The sequence below is a fragment of the Anticarsia gemmatalis genome, chromosome 18, assembly GCF_050436995.1.
Source record: "Anticarsia gemmatalis isolate Benzon Research Colony breed Stoneville strain chromosome 18, ilAntGemm2 primary, whole genome shotgun sequence".
NCBI lineage: Eukaryota > Metazoa > Arthropoda > Insecta > Lepidoptera > Erebidae > Anticarsia > Anticarsia gemmatalis.
The window spans coordinates 11267838-11285949 of record NC_134762.1 but is presented as its reverse complement, the minus strand read 5'-3'; the positions used below and the strand labels follow the sequence as shown (position 1 = coordinate 11285949).

The following is an 18112-nucleotide window of genomic DNA, read 5'->3' as shown; positions in this document are numbered from 1 at the left end:
TTCTTTTGATCAAGATATAGATTAAACGGTCTAAAGGCTTAAAAACTATCTACTATTTTAATTAAATACAAATGCGACCGCTGTAGTACTAAGACTGCCAAAGGTTACTACAACCACGACTGTCACCCCGACTGACTACTGGGAATAAAAGTGGAAAGAAAATTCCCAGTTCTCTCCCCGGGAGACAGTGTTAGAGGAGACAACTGGGAATGGACCAAATAAATTTCGTCGATTGCTACCCAACAGTTCACTGTTGGTCATGAACACGAAACAGGCACAACCCAATGGTTCATAAAATTAAAACCGACTCGATATACATTGTCCAACTGAATTGGCCCTCAATAAGTTAAGTGTCACTTACAGAATTTAATTAGTACGGGCACTGGCGTATTGTCCATACACTCCCATACAGTCTCCATACATTCCATACACTTACATACATCGCTTGTGTAAATCTGCTACCAATTAAAAACATCCACATTGGTAATTGGACTGTATCCATTGTGCGCTTCAATTGGTTAATACATTTTAAATTATGCAATTGGTTAATGAAAATTGGTTTTCTTTTATCTTTTTATCCGTACGTTTTTCCTTCATTAAAATGTTACATTTTGATATCTGACGACGCTGGAATCACAGTGATCTGGAGCATTTAACTAGTTTTTGAGAAAATTTAGGAAATATGCCTACACTATACAAAATGCAACGAAAATTCTTCAGTGAGATGTCTTAAGCACTCTGTGTTGCCCGAAAGAATGATTTCAAAGGGGCGAATAATATAAATAACTCATGACGTCTCTGATAAAGGTTGTGAAATATTGTATAAAAAAGTTAAACAAAAAATAAAATCAAAAAGGAAACCTGGAGGCGCCGGGTATCGATCCCGGTACCTCTCGCATGCTAAGCGAGCGCTCTACCATCTGAGCTACGCCCCCTGATACATAGAAATACAAAACAACAGTGTACATTGTAAATAATTCCGGTAACATTGCCTTCGGCAAGGATTTATTGCAACATACCTGTTTACCTTTCACTTGCAACAGCGCGGCGTTTACGCACGCACCCGACCTGTCAGCCACGTTTGTTCTACACAGCATAATGTTCAATTCAATTGTTCAACTAGAACAATGACACTTAAATACCGACTATAACAATGTCATTCTAGCTTTAATTATAGTAAATAGTTTTTTTACTTATCATAAATTGCTCATGTAGATTTTTTTATAAATTTCATAACAATTTTCTCTATTAACTACTTCGTCGTTCTTCATCAAAATAACCATCTGTCATCGCCGCTGCCTACCCACTGACTTTCTAATTTTCCGACCGATAAATTAAAAATACAACTTTTCCTTTAAAAATATTACGTCTAAAGTCAACTTTTTATTTAAAGGCATTACTTCAACTCGAGTAATAATGATGGCTTTCTTCTTCCACGCAAAATTTATCGCAAGGAAGTTCAAATTAGTTGAAAAATCTCTGAGGGAAAATTTTTACACAATACACATTTTTCTGGCTTCAGGATGTCGTCTCGAGCTCCATTACGACGATGATTTCATTAATGTTCTTTAAAAAATCTCTCCCTGTTGTTTAAATAATTACCAGGCCAAAGGTCCAATTTAATTTGTTCTCGAAAAAAATGAAGTACGTCTCAAAGAGAAGTTGAGATATTAAAATGTCCCCTATCTCATTGTAAGATGGATGAGAATCCCGTCAAAAGCATTTAGCTGCAAAATAATGGACAAATCAAGCCCAGGTCCGCAGCTGGGGAAGGCCCTTTGAAATATGAGCACTGTTTATAAATAAAAGCGTTCTGTAATAGCGGGGCATTTCTCTTCATTTCGCCTCTAATATATTGTTGGTTTGGAAAAACGTTCAGGTCAGGTGCGACGGCACAACGAGGCTGCAAAATTTTGTGCGAAAAAATAGCTTGTTTTTATCCAACATACTGCAGTGAGGCTATTCATTATTATGTAGAACTAATGTGCTCTTTAGTTATGAACAAACGCTGCGGGATTTTACGTTAACCGATGTAAATGTTGATGAAAGAGGTGTAAATTATGATAAAAAGCATCTAAATTGCGAGGTAAATTGTAAGAAGAACCATACATGGAAACTGCAACCATTTTGCGTAAGCCAGAGTTGAAAATAAATAACCAGATAATACTTTTGAAATTTTTAATTTCTGACTTTTAAGGGATGTACAACAACTCATTTTTTTATTTTTGACAACACGAGCGGAAGGCTTCAATAATTTTTACACAATGATGACCAGAACAAAGATCACAATTGGGTGTTGCATGAAAATATTATTATTTTTGCTTTTAACTCTATTTTTGTACAAATTATTGTTGAAGTTTGTGGAGTAAAGGAATAATTTGCAAGTTGGTTACGGTACGTTGCTTGGAGAAACAATATTTGCTCACGAAAATTTGAATTCTCTCGGTTACCAGGAAAGACTCTCTACGTGTATACGAGCTAAGTGAAATGTTGCTTTAGTTTTCTTAGTGTGGTGAAGTTTATTTTGTATGTGTTTTTGGAAAACTACGAAGGGATAAATGCCAAAAAAATATTCCGTAGAAAATTACATTTACTTTTAAGACATGACATTTAAGGCACCATTTGAAAGGTTTTGAAGATCTCATCTAAAGTCTCGCCGCTCCACTTTTATCCACGTGATCTTGGTTCTACTCATTGGTAGTTTTTTTAAAAGCCATTATGTTGCACATTGCTTTCACCCTTAGATAAAAGCGATTAACAGGTTACGTCAAAGCAACAACGTACTGAACAGTGACCATCAATTTGACGAACAACTACTACTTACTACTGCTAGGTAGTTGTCTACTGAGATACGTGATACGCGACCTGATTGCCAACGTAATTGGGTTGTTTATAATAACATGTTCATCACAGATTAGTATCTCTTCTTGTATTAGAAACTATCCTCTCAAATACCTATCAACAATAACAATCCAACTACCACTAAACGCCGTCAGTGAGACAATAATGAAATTCATGAACATTGCACATTAACAGCTAACTTGTGCTACAGTTCCGAGAACTTGTGCAGCAATCTACTCGTAATAATATGATGTCTGATTGTCTCGGATTATACTAATACTAACTTACTCTGTTTGTATTAGATCTATTGGGTTGCTGTGTGTGATTTGTGCAATTGCTCATAGCCAGTTACTGTTGCGCTCTCTATGAAAATGAGCAGTGAGTTATGCGATCTTTAACGCAGATGCTTCATAGATGGATTCCCTTAAGGTGTTTGTTTTTTTGGTGCAAAAAGCACATAGAAAAGGTCTTCATTATTTGTAACCGCTCCGGGTTCGCCCGGTTTAAATAGTTGTTTTTTTCCAAAAAAACCTCTACAACTTTTACACATAAACCTGCCACTTGAACCACCTTATCAATTAAAAAAACCGCATTGCGTAGTTAGTATACAAACGCGAGAAGCGACTTTGCTTTATACTAGGCAAATGGTCATCTTCCACATAACAATTTCGAGTTAAGTATATAAAAAGAATTTTCAAGTTATAATAAGGATTGGAAGCATTTGTTATTGCAAAAATATTCTACACAAATATATTCAGTATCGATTTCCTTCCTGCAAGCTCGAAAGAAAACTTCCATACATTCTTATCCACAACACATAAATACGTTGGCTCATCGTACACCGATCTTTACACAACTCGCGTTGGAAACTTACTGAAAAGTTGTCAAAAGTACTCGCATTATACAAAACATATTTGAGTTTACAAACTCTTGTGCGATTCGCCTCCAGTCACGTTCTCACTGAACAATGAACATTGTACGAGATTGTATGAAATACGGATTTGGAAAATCAACAGATAGAAAGTTATTGTTCCCGAGAGTTGGTTAGCTGCTGAACAAATTAAACTTTTTTGCCAAATTATAAATTTGTTTGTAAGCGTGTGTTGTGTGTTGGCCCCAATTTGTATCGTTAAACGTTTAGAAAGAAGTCAAAAACTTTTGAAAGTTTTGTATGGATTTTGGTGCCTTGTTTGAGGCGTTCGTAACTTTATAATAATAAATAATTCCTTTCAATAATACAGAAAGAATATTCCCTATTTAAACTGGTTTGTAAGTTTGTTATTCATATTGTCCAGTGTTTGTTACCCTGCCTTATTTTTCGATACCTAAATAATAACTTAATATAAAGGTTCTTATTTAGTATTCAAACTATAAGGAATGTGACCGATCCTAATACTTGTATCTTCTACTTTATATACGACCTAAATAAACAATTTCGACTCTTCATGCAAATCTCGTATGGCATTTTATTTACACCACTGAAACTGACAGTACTAAACAAATTTTATTGCCAATTCATCCTTTTCCAATGCTCTGAAACCTCAACTCTTAAACAGATCGATACTAGGCTAGTAGGACACTTTAGGAGCTACGTTAAAGCGCCCCCTCCCACCTTATTGGCAATTCTTATTCAAATACGGGCCGGGGGTAATCCTCGTGACATACTGGGCTATCTCTGTGTCCGTTTTTTTCCTTATTTATCGCCGTACCGCCCGGGGCCGGTCCATTTCTCTCTGTCGTACTTATCCGGAGATCTGACGGCGAACTGACGCCTCTTAGCCGCTTCTGCTGCCCTGGTAGTTTAATACTGGATAAATATGTGGAAACAGTGATTTATGTTTGTCAATAAAAAGGACGACTGTCGCGGATGCGAGGGACGTGAGCAATAAAACTTTAAAGAAGTAGAGTGGAAGGAAATAAAATGTATTTCTGAGAACGTTTCACAAAATGCTTAAACATCGCAAGTGGGGAAGCCAAACAAAACAAATAGTGGTAACATTGCCTTCTGAGCGCACTAGAAGCCGCTTTAACTTATAGAAACATCGCCAGCCAAGTGGAAAATATTTTTCTTCGTCGAGAGTCTGGTTAAATCCTCGACGCGCTGAAATAAAATGTTTTATTGCACTAGTGAGCACTGTACATGCATTATTACGTATTTATTATATAGGTGTAAGTTATTCACGAAGTTAAATGGAAATTTCGCTTTATTTGTTTTCAATAGAAATGTTTTGTTCATACATTTTCAAACACCTGCACAAGTCATAAATAATATTCGTACGTTCAATAAATTCGGGCTGCTTCGATGGTCCGGGAGCACATATAAAACAGCTGATCACACCACGGTTTTCATACCGGACTTAGGAGGAAAAATTAAAGCCATGTGAATTATATTAGGTTCCCTTAAATTTTCTCTGACAGTTTTACAATACGCTGTAATTATTCATTCATCGTAGGGTTAGTGGTCAACCTAGCCTTTGTCATGGCTTGACGACTGTTATCTTAATTGACCACGATTGGTTCTGACGTTTTACGTGCCCTCCGAAGAATTCACCCATCTGAAGGACGTCCGCACTAAGGTTGCTTAACCTTTAACCTACTAGACTAGAGGAATGCAACCTATGAGCACCTCATATTATATATAGTTCCGATAAGTCGAACAGATACTAAAATTGATCTACGTATTACTATTAAACTCTCGCATAGGTGAGGATACCTATTATATATTTGTCTATCTAGTTACTATGTACTAATCTTACATAACATAAGATACAAGTCCCGCTGCTCGATACAGTATAACGTTTCAACAGGTTGCCATGATATGATCGCATCAGTAAATATCAGTTATGTGTTAAATGCAGTTTCCTAAGGGTTCCCCGCATGCCTTCCACACCTGTTAGCTTTGAGCTATTTATGAACTTCATAGCTGAATTCATGTGCAGTGATGTGTTCTAAATATTTGGTATAATTTGATATCATAATGCCGAAATGTTTTTCATAAAATCTTTTATTTATTTTGTCTTATTAAGACAACTCCTGCACTAAGAATTGCTCACTTGTCGCGGGGACTTTTAAAAAACAATGGACACAAAGTACAACCAGACCTGAAACAACTATTTGTGGATAGCACAAATAATTGTCCCACGTGGGTATCGAACTCACGACCTCCAGACGGAATGGTAGTGGCGTGGCGACCACCATAACCACTGCACTACGGAGGCCATATACACATATTATGCATTTATGAGAGCGCAAACACCTTGTTAGACCTTTGAAGATCCACGTAAAGTAAATAACTATTTTTTTTCAGTAGTTGTCAATAAAATGTGTTGTCATTTATCACAAAGGCGCGTGCCGATAAACGGACGTGAATATCCTTTTAGTATAAATATGTGTCAAAAATAAAAATAGGCTGTACGTTGGACGGCCGTGCCGGAACGCGACGAAACTATATTATTTCGCGCCAAGATTAATGTCATTTACGGGCGGAAATATTGCGTTCAACTCCTTTCGTTTGTGCTATCCTGGTACGTAAGGTACCTTGAAATATTGTTGGGCGTTTTTTCTACGGGTTCCTTGCGCGTGAGATGCATTGAAAAAACGGAGTTTTACCGTAATAAATCAACAGTGCATAGCTTTGTACCGAATACAGTACCCAACCAAAACAGTATTTTTTTTGAGACCAGAAAGAAAGTCTGTGTTTATCATGGAAGGCATCTTAAAGATTCTGTATTTACAACACCTCATTTTACCTTCTATGGCTAAAATAGAAACGAGACATTCTTTTTGATAGTTTCTGGCAAAAGGTGCATTTAACAAAATCATAAACCTGAATCTTTATCCCGCAATCCAGTTATACTTATCTATCTTAAAACCCTTACCACTATACATGAAACGTACACGTATTAGTCGCATCTAGACCGAGTTCTTCGCTCCAATGTTAGTCGTCTGATTAGTATATTGATATTCGCACGAGAGCGATACCTACCGTCACCAATAAACCACGGGAATGAGCTCCTCACATCTCTTTCATTGATCCTGCACTGTTTAAAGTTCCTTAAATCCGTATTAAAACCTTCATTTTCTAAGAACTTTGAAACAATATACTATACTAATACATATAATCGTATAGCTTCATACAGATTCTGCGAAAAAGTTGAATAAATTATCAAAGTAAGACTTCGCAGAAAGTTGTTTGTTCCTTTTCAATGTTGACTGCACGTGCGGCTCATAAGTTAAGCTTATTATATCATATTCAGTGCATAGGTTTCGCAATTTCAAGGAAAACTCTCTCTGTAGGAATTATTAATTTGTTTATAACGTGAGGAAATTATGTGAAAAAGCAAAACTTCGTCTCTGGATAGACAAGGTTTATAAATTATAATAAGTAGTCGCTTATATTTTCTTTTTTTTATGCGAGTATTTTTCTAGAATTGTAGATTACTTGTTGAGTTGTTGTGACTTCAAATTATATAAAATCTTTAATGACTACTTTATACTTAAACTGTGTGAATACGTACATATATGATATCACGCCTGTTATGCCTGAAGGTGTGGGCAAAGATGAAATAGACCCTCGATCATCATTCACAATCCTAGTCCCATGTAATAGGAACTATATTGAACTGTGTAAATAAAATAACTCTATAAATGTATTACGATAAGAAGCCAAACAAAGGAAGCATTTCGGTTGTTTTTTTTTACTTGGTCATAAGTGTTGCCACTAGTAAAATGTAATTTTCCAAATAATTGTTCAGATAACTAGTTTCAGTTTTCGTATTCAAGTATTTCCCTTCGCTTGTTGTAATTTGTGTGCAATTTCACGTAAACGCTTCGTATAAAAGTTGATACCAGTTGGCAATGTGCCAGCGTTATGTTTGTGTGTTTTCCCTCGGAAAGGCAGAAAAAAATTAAAATTGGGAGAAGAAAAATTGCTGCTGCTTTTTTAAAATACTGTTCAGTTATTATCTACAGTCAATAAAATTGTATGTGATGGATAATAACGACTGCATAAATTTGTTTATCTATAACTGTCCTACTAATTTTTTATTCTTAAAGTCCAGTTACTACCTAACTAACCACTAGTTCCAACTAGTGAAGGTTGGCAATCAGCTCTGCATTATTTCGTCTTATCTTTTGCTAGACGGAAGAGTCTTACTAATAAACGTCGTGTAAGCTCTGATTAGTTGTACAGTGTTTTGTCACTTTCATTCAATTTTGAAACTGTATATGAGTGAAGAAGACAAAACACTGTGTAACTGATTAGAAGCTTACACGTTGTTTTTTAGTAAGATGTTAATACGAGTTGTTTTGAAATCAGAAGTTATGTAGTTGTAGAAGTTAGGTGTTATGACACTTAGCTTAGTTTCTCTAACTGAGTCTATTAAAATCAATAAGTATCAAATTCACAGGCAACTAATAGTCTAAACTTTTTTTATGAAAATGTAAAACTTTTGCTACAATTGTAGTCCACGGGTAAAATAAAAAGACTTACATAAAAATCAATAGTAATGTAATCGAATTGTTCCGAGTCATTATCAACTTAACAATAACGGCCACAATAGGTAATTAGATCTTAGTTCTACAATTAATCTTAATTATCACCTCACTTTAGTGTCTTAACTTATAAAGTAAATTACAAGAGAAGTTTAGAATTTCAAAAGATATTTAATTTTTATAGTTATGAAGAATGAATGAAATGTAGAGCATTCGGTTGGACAATATTTATCAAACAGCAAAACCGACTCGACTCACTTGTACGGCTTGTGCCAATCGGATTCATCTACACATATTCGGTTTTGTCACCCGGCTAGGTCGATTAATGCCGAACCGAATATGTGTGTAGGAAGCCTCATGTTTCAATTTTTCTTATGTAAGTAAACAGTGGATAGATAGAGTGGATAAAACCGGCCGTTAATTATCTGTTTCTGACGATTTATGTAAAAGTTTGATGTATTATGCATATTTAGTAAGAAACTGTAAAAAATATTTGCATGCACTTGGTTATTAGTTATTGATTGAGAACTGCAAAATAATCTTATACAAATACATGCTTAAAATCACGCCTTTTTCCCATAGGAGGAGGCAGAGACCAGATAATAATACAATCTTGTGTTCGTATTAAAAACAATTAGTCCGTAATTTCACAATTTTATGGCAGTTTTAACATTGAGCAATTGCAATAATTTTATTTTAATAATTGACAGTACAATTGAGTACTCATAATCACAACAACGAAATACAAATTTCAATTAACAAAAGTGAAAGTGACATATTTTTATTTTATGCAGTCAAAAACGTACAAAAATCTAACATTTTTATAAAAGAGTTTATAATAAATTACCCTAAATAAGCATTTTCAAGGCTCATACTATAATCATCATTATGAGAAGTACTAGGTATTTCAGTCGTTATATCATCAATTAGAACTAACACTCGTCTTTTGAAACATTTGAACTGAGCAGAGTTCATCTCCCGAAGCTCTGGCATCAGGCTGTTTATAAACGAAGCTACTTGGTCGTGGTCAGAACCTATCGAAGGCTTAGCTGGTGGAGGATGAGGAGGTCTTTTCGGAGGATTCGGGTAACGTTCCTCCTCAATCTCCTGAGGTCTTTTCCTTGTAGAAGTAGTAGATTCTATCGTCCATTCATTACTATGTATACTTATATCATCATCTAGGTTTTCTACTTTTATTTCTTCGAGTTCTATTTCTAAGGATGGTCTTTTGGTATCTTTGCGAGAGTTTTCTAGTTGCTGTTTCTTCGCTTCGAGGAATGGTTCGGTGTTGGTGGTCGGTCGGAGGTACGGTACGATGAACTGCATAACCTCGGCGAGGTAGTATGGTTTCTTCTTAGTGCCGGCTCCCGTCGCTTTGATGGTTCTCATGAAGACTGCTCGAAGGTTGCGCCATCTCTCTCTGCATGCTGATGCTGGAAAGAGATAATGTTATATGTTATTATTGCAGTTTTTATATCTCGTACAACATAGTTTCGGTATATTAAGTGTCTTATGTTTACGCTAAGTAATTTTTTATTCTTTTGTTTTAAATAGGAACGTGATAATACAATTAAAAGGACCAATGATAACTCAGAAAAATTGCTTAAACTGTTAAAAAGGTCTACAAGAATCAAACCCGAGTGCACGTGGTCATTTGTCTAACAACTGTTGCAATAGTTGCAAAAGATAAAAATACCACGCTAATTAAAAGTTTCTTTAAACTTAAAACTATTATTTCAAAGTGTATAACATCACAAAACTGGTACTATATCAATCGTAACTTTCAGTTAACATCACCCCGTCTATGAAGGGTCGGGACTAGCCAGACAGATAAAAAACTAACCAACACATGTACAAATGTCATGTGTGTATGTTTGTGTGTGAATAGGCAACACCGGACACCGGTCTAGTCATCGTAGTTCATTGATGAACGGGTATAACGCTAGTGAATGAGTATTAAGTTTTTCATCGTTCGTTGTTCAATGTTTGTGGTATTTTCTAGCTTATTTTCACTTATTTGCTGTCAATACTATTTATTATTAACTGTTATATGTTTTTCTATATAACGGGGCAATAAAATATTGTAATTTAGAATTTACTCGGTTAATTTTGTAATAATAAATTCGCACTTGCGCATGCGACGTTCAAAAAGGCTAAGAGTAAAAGTACCTATTATTTACTTTAACTTTACAATCTATACATATTCATATCTAATTGATTATTGAGGTCAATGTACTAGGCCCTAAAGTCAACTGGTAGTAAAGAAAACAAAATTTGTTTCTCTACAGTGGTACAGTTAATTTGTAAACTATCTTCGCATCAATGATCGTCATTCGTGAATGATCGTCTCAGTCTGTCATGCAGTCATGCTCATACTGTCTGTGTAAACAATGTTGTAATATTTGTGTTAGTGTGAGTGCCAACTGTCTGCTACTATCGGCAGGCGCGTCGGTCCGCTAGCCGCTAGCGCGATGCAACGCACTGCGTCACTCACACGATTTACTGATCTTTTTTTTTGTGTGTGTTTTTGTTAGTTACTATACGTATATGGCGTTTCTTTTGTTTTACCTAGAAGCTGTTATGGTACCTCGCGTTGTAAACTTGTTACAACCCGATTGATTTACTTATTATCACGCTTCTTCTTAACTTTATTTCTTTCAGTTTTGTTATACATAATAGATAAGTCTATAGTACGTCTAGGAAGTATTTACTTTCAAAAATAAGATAGTTATATAAAACGGTCGAGTATTACAGATAAATGCACAAAAATGTCGATATTATATTCAATTGGCGCGCGGCACTAACGAGACGAGGAGGGGGAGGGGTACACGCGCTCTAGAACGCATCGCGCGCCGCGCGCCATATTGCTTGCTAGTTGTACTCACGCGTCATGTTCGTCGCTTCGGCAACCTCCTCCCATGCACTATCGCTGATATCTTTCCTCGTGTACGCCGGCAACTCATAGTTATACAAACAAGGATACTTTTGCACCGTTTTCACGAACTCGATGTTGCATTGTTGTTCGCTGAGCACGTCGCGCGGCATTGTAACGGTTTGGTTAGTGACGGACATGCGACCGGTGCGGCGGGCACCGCGCGACTGATTTGAAACCAGTCGGTGACGCTTATTGAACCGGTCGGCCGGCGTCGTGTTGCCGCGTCATAGCTCCCGCTCGCCCGCCATGTTGGAATAAATTAAATTGTTATTACGCGTGCGATGACTCGCTGTTGATTGTAGACAGTTTTTTTTTTGGTCAATATGATAAAGTTTTGTTTTATGTTGTGCGTGATGAGCACTTTTATTTTATTTGACTTCGATATTTGGTACACTTGCATTAGCCCTTGGCGTTTTATAAGGGATTGATTGATTAATTTAGATCTTGTTTCTAGACACACATACGTAAAGACAAAAACATTTTCCATCTTGTTCTAATTTTTTGAGTCTATCTATGTTAAGTAAATAAGTACCATAGCTTTCAATTACACATTATATGGTCATCTTAATTAACGCAGATAGATACAGTAAATTAACTAGCCAGATAGACCGAGATTACTTAATCAGTGTCGCATATAGCCCATTTATTTCTTCGTATCCGAGCTCTGGCTTATTGCCACTCAAGATCAAAGCTTATGTAATCTGTGTTCTACTGACTTCCACTACTTTTATGTTCGCCTGGTAACTCTCCTAGAGTTAACTTAAATATATGATGCGGATTATCTTTGCGGAGAAAATGAATAAATGTGATGTAGCTATTTTAATATCATTAGGCTTATTTCGCTAAAGGCTGTTTGGTAAAGTTTCTGGCTATATCATTCACAATGAATGAAATAGTTTTGGATCCATCTCGAAGAGTACTAGCTGTTCAAAAACATTTGAATTGCTACTTAGAATTTGAACTAAGGTGAAGGAATCTGATTGCTCGGAAATACACAACATACATTTACTACATTTTATAACTTGTTTATTCCATACTAAGTATATGTAAAGAATATATTCTCAAGGTGAGATTGGGGTACCGATAAAAGGAGCTCATATGTAGATTTTATTGATACGATATCTCGATAGTAGGATACGTGGGTTTTACAAGAAATCCCTGTGTGTCGGCGACGTTGGCCTTTCGAAGCATAAAATAAGTTTTTACTGCCGCACCACTTGGCAACTTTGCCTCTTGGGTTCGACATTTTTATGAGATATTTTAGGAAGGAATCAGTGAACCGCGTACGTTTGCTCGGATGCTAACTCGCGCACAACTTGTAAGATACTTTTTTATATGTTTTGTACGTAATTAGGCTTTTTTGATAACGTTTTATCCTTCTCTTGTTACTAGGATCTTTTTATACTTTAAGCAATATGTTACTATGGCAAATTGCAATCCTTATTTACCATTTGCTAATCACAAACCGAGAGCGAAATTTTGTAGGTACATACATAAGTAAGTACCTATGTATTCAATGTGATGTTAGCCGTTACCAATAAGGAAAATGGATTATTTGTAGTTAAACTTATAATACCAATTTATGCATTAAAAAACATACTACCTAACTGAATAAGAATAGTCGACTGGTAATCTACGCAATTTGATTACATCTAATGTACCTTTATTTTGTTAACAGGCTGTAGTGTTGCCGCCACTCGCCAGATGGCCCTACGAGAACGGCTTCACTTTCACCACGTGGTTCCGGCTCGACCCCATCAACTCAGTCAACATCGAACGAGAAAAACCATATTTATACTGGTAAGATATAATCCTTGTTTTCTTTCATGTGTTAAATAAAGGCTCTACTTGTCCTTAAGTCTATGTGGAATACCATGGATGAAAAACAAATATTTACAATTATACTCTGAAACTATTTTTTAAACCGGGAACCCATTTGAATATGACAATAATATCGGTTTGTATGTAAAACTAGGTTACAAATAAAGCTATCTAATTTCCATGCAAACAACAAAGCTTGCGCTATTAATTTACAAATTCATGAATGAATATGAATGTCAAATTGGCAAACACTGGAATGAAAACTACGCTGTAAAAAGCGAAATTCCAATTACATTTTAATTTAACAACATGCCGTGAATATTATACCAATGTAATAAACATTATTACCGAAGCGAAAGTATTTAATAATTACATTACACAAATACCCTCAATTTAATTCAGAAAGAGTTTTTAGATACGCTCGTATCACACTCGATACACGAATACCAGGACTGTATAAATGTGTGGAATGTTTTACGTAAATCGTGTGCCGCAGGGCGCGGTTGCACCTGCGTTCCAAACTTTTCATTTGATTTGAGTGGAGCTCGGACGTTTCAAGTGTAGTTTCGGCTGCGCTCTGCTATCCTGGTACTAAAGCTAAATCATTTTAGGTTTGTGTTCGGATAATTGAATTGCGAGTTCGCTACCACGCACGCCGCATCCACTTTGATGATACGATACGTGTACTCGTATTTAGGTTTTCATATTTCGTGTACCGGAAAGTTTTTGTTCTTTGAGCCAGATTTCAGATTATTATTTAATTCATATGCTCGTTAGAGCTCAGATAGTTGGTTAGCACAATAATAATATTAGAGGATGTAGGGTGATGTGGGAAACCAATATACCAAGGCCGTTTATATCTAGCTGTCAAAGAATCCATACCATGACTTGCTAGTAGAAAAAAGTTACGGGGATTAATTTTGCAAAAGCCTAACATCTATATCTATACTAATATTATAAAGCTGAAGAGTTTGTTAGTTTGTTTGTTTGTTTGTTTGTTTAAACGCGCTAATCTCAGGAACTACTGGTCCGATTTGAAAAATTCTTTCAGTGTTAGATAGTCCATTTATCGAGGAAGGTTATAGGTTGTATATCATCACGCTACAACCAATAGGAGCAGAGTACCAGTGAAAAATGTTATAAAAACGTGGAAAATTTCGACCCATTCTCTCTTATGTGACGCAAGCGAAGTAGCGCGGGTCAGCTAGTAATATATAAAGTTTATTTTGAGTCAACGATTAATGTTTTATATGTTTTTTTCTTGTCACCAGCTTCAAGACGAGTAAAGGCGTCGGATACACGGCGCACTTCGTCGGCAACTGCTTAGTGTTGACGTCCATGAAAGTGCGGGGCAAGGGATTCCAGCATTGTGTCAAATATGAATTCCAACCTAGAAGGTAAGATTAATATACTCTTCTTATATACTTACAGCATTTTTAAACAAAAGATGTAAACTAAAAGTGGGTCTATATTACCCCACTTGACTCTTCTGCATATTAAATAATCGTAGAGTTTTAAAATCTTTGAGAATATTAATTTGAAATTTTCGTGACTTCGATCGGTGTTAAACTAAAAGTGGGTTTATATTACCCCACATGACTCTTCTGCATATTAAATAATCGTAGAGTTTTTAAATCTTTGAGATTATTTGAAGGTTTCGTGACTCCAATCGGTGTCTAAGTAACGATATTCATATAAAAATTGACTAAAGAGCTATATTAAAATAACGATAAAAGTAGCATGGTCTAAAAACTTTTATCCAGGATTACAGATTTATTCATAAAACGCGTGCTTCTCTTAAATTTTAAACTTTTCAACACTAAATCAGGGTAGTAAAAAGTTGGTGCAGTACTAAATAAAGTTTAGTCAGTTTATAGAGGAGGCTTCGTGCTAAAAGTTGGCTTCAAACACCACTGTTTTATGTTTTGTGTATTTTTTATAAACACGTATGTGCTTTAAACTTGTATCCAAGCGATGTCTGCTTCCTCTAAACTTTGTTTTGAAAATTAAAATTTAATTTGTCTCATGGTAAAATTCTGGGCTTCACATTTTGAGATATCGTATAACGGAACGTACTATTCCTGTCCAATATACATTTTTGTGATTTGTAACATTGTATTGTCACTAGTTTGATTGCTTTCAAATTCCCTTGCTGTGTCATCCAGGCACATGTAATTTAACTTTCATAAAAGTTGTGATATTTTCCTACAATGTTGCAACTTTTCATACGGGGGCTAAAACACAATGCATATTTACAACGCTTTTTAGTGTTATTTTGATTATATTACTGAGTAAATTAAATTAAATATAAAGTATTCTATTAAGTTCAGAGTGCATTAAATGATCACATTTACCCCAACGTACCCTAATCATTAAAATGTATAATTTGTGATCAAATATTTAAAAAAATCTGTTTTCTCTCATAACAAGAAACGTAGATATATTATGATATTTGTGAGATATATTCGAACTCTTTGAAGAGTGAATCACAGTACGTTGGATGTTTTCAAAGTCAATTGCTGATGCGCAAAAGAATTTTCCGTCGGCTTAATTTTTTGTTTGCGTTTTCAATTCACTACGGAGCAATGGAACGCAGTCAGACGTGAATTTTCATAGGAATCTGCACGTAACAATTGAAATTATTAGTTAAGATGGATTTATTAATGCAGTCTTTGGAGATATTAAAGTTTTATGCAGTCAAATGGAATATTTTTTGAAATTGGGACATAAAAATTTGAACTGTACTTTTATAAAAAAATACATTGTCATCATTTAGATATATAGTCGACGGCACAATATTAAATTTAAAGTTAGTAAAAACATGCTTCAGGTACAAATTGCCGGAAATGCAAGTAAAATGTTTTGAGTATGAGAATTCGTACCAAATGTTTTAATTTACTTCAAGACGAATGTATCAAAATAATAACTCATTGCAGGTTATAAAATTAAATATTAATTTATCACTCAAATAAAAACCATTAAATGCGTGATACTAAATTAGGGTGCAATTACCTCACTGTACTTTAGTTATATGACTTTTCGAAGTTATGTGTGTATTAGAAATAATTATCACATGCTCCAACGGTGAAGGAAAACATCGTGAGGAAACCTTGCATGCCTAAAAATTTGTTTAATACATTTGTTGAGGGCATGCAAAGTCCCCAACCCGCACTTGGCCAGCGTGGTGGACTCAAGGCCTAGCCCCTCCCACATTACGGGAGGAGACCCTTGCCCAGCAGTGGGACATTAATGGGTTAAATTCAAATTCAAATTCACTCGTACCTAGGCTTTCTTTGGAGACTAATTGCCTAAGTCTAGATCCTGGCTAATGCTACCACGTAGAATTGCTACTCTTAATGTTGGTATGTTATTAGTTAAAAGCTGCACTCATTAGTTGTCTTGATCCAACCGCGACGTCACTAGAATTTATAGTTGTGCTTTCCTTAGAATGTAATTTTAGTACAGTTATATCTATTTTATTAACCCCCGACGCAAAAAAAGGGGTGTTATAAGTTTGACGTGTCTGGCTGTCTGTCGGTGTGTGTCTGTCTGTCTGTGGCATCATAACTCCCGAACGAAAACCAGCGCTGCAATATCTTCGTGGTATTGCAGCATATAGCTGAATGAGGGCCTCATTGTTGGCAATACGTGCACATATTGTTCTCTTTTTTTATTGTATGTATTTGTTTATTGCCAACAATAAAATTATTTTCATTTCATAAACAAGTCTCAGTATACAATATTGATTGCAGGTACATTTTATTAAGGTTATTGTCATCTTATGCCACATACATAAGATGACAATAACCTTAATAACTGGGGCACTGGTGTGTTTTTAAGGTCCCAGAGCTCCTCCATCCAAACATCAAAGAAGGTTAAGGTTATTGTCATCTTGCTATAAAACAATGTACCATTTACTGAGTCTCGGTTTATGTTATGTCTTCAAAGATGTATGGATTGAATTACTATTATTGTTCTTGGGTGGTCTCTACATTAGACCTAAATAGCGAAATGTCATGAATCATTTGATATTATTGCTGACTCAATGCAAGCATTAATTATTAAAAATAGTCGAAAACGATCATAATTATGTATTTTCGGAAACATGATATACTTCTTCGTTTTCTGAGGGTAATTAAATTGAAACTTATTTTAATAGTAATTAATTATTATAATACAAATGCTGTTTAATGTGTGTTAATAACATATTCTCTTGTATACAGATGGTACGCGATAGCGGTGGTGTACATATACAACAGGTGGACGAAGAGCGAGATCAAATGTCTCGTGAACGGACAGCTGGCCTCCAGCACCGAGATGGCGTGGTTCGTCTCCACTAATGATGTAAGTTTGTTTCACTAGAAATGCGAGTAGCACAAACATTTACTGTACCTTTAGCTTTTCGAGTTACTTGCAGAACTTTACTTTGACGAAGACTTTTCAAATATTCATCTCTGTTCAGCTGCTCGTCGTTATATTGAAAGAGCTCCGAAAATAAATTATGACCATTGAATAACAAAATCACGATCAATATTTCTACCTGCCATAAAAACCTCCAAACTCCTGCATTATTATGAGATCCGCGTATTTCGTGGAATTTGCATAGTATTACTTGTAATAAATTGTCGCTAACGACACAAACGTGACGAGTCGAACGCACAACTTGTCGCGAAGCCTCGAAGGGAGCATGTTCCCCGCAGATAACCGAATGTATTATGCTAAGCTCCTATGGAGTTATGAGAGCCTGGTACTCGGGTCTGGATTACGGAGTGCCATTTACCGTTTAACTACTTCGAAGCGACAGATTACACGTCTTTGAAATATTGTACTTTAAAAGAGAAAATGTAAATGAATTATGATCCAGACGTGTGCCCTGTCAAAGATAAAGTATCGCACATACTTCATCTAGGTGATCCATCGCTTTAACGAGAAAGCTATTCACTTTTTCGTAAGAATTCTACTTACTTAGATATTTATTAAATTTACTTTCTTTATCTTCTTTAGGTTAAGTATTTTCTGTGT

At 35.6% G+C, this 18112-nt stretch overlaps 2 protein-coding genes and 1 non-coding gene across 12 annotated transcripts in view; 1 reads left to right on the top strand and 2 right to left on the bottom strand.

The window, feature by feature from the left end:
* Positions 1–18112, top strand: part of rg (A kinase anchor protein rugose) — a 399649-nt gene that overhangs the window by 154058 nt on the left and 227479 nt on the right. For all 10 annotated transcript variants that reach the window (XM_076125868.1, XM_076125867.1, XM_076125875.1 and 7 more), the window contains exons 6-8: positions 12948–13069; positions 14362–14487; positions 17314–17434. In XM_076125868.1, coding sequence (XP_075981983.1) covers positions 12948–13069; positions 14362–14487; positions 17314–17434 — 369 coding nt within the window. The remainder of the gene's footprint in view (positions 1–12947; positions 13070–14361; positions 14488–17313; positions 17435–18112) is intronic.
* TRNAA-AGC (transfer RNA alanine (anticodon AGC)) lies at positions 863–935 on the bottom strand. Its single transcript has one exon. It is a non-coding gene; the product is annotated as a tRNA-Ala (tRNA).
* Positions 8334–11472, bottom strand: LOC142980493 (uncharacterized). Its single transcript, XM_076125915.1, has 2 exons — positions 11220–11472; positions 8334–9767 (listed from the first exon to the last, which is right to left on the bottom strand). Exons 1-2 carry the CDS (start codon positions 11404–11406, stop codon positions 9178–9180), a joined length of 777 nt encoding a protein of 258 aa, XP_075982030.1. The 5' UTR covers positions 11407–11472; the 3' UTR covers positions 8334–9177.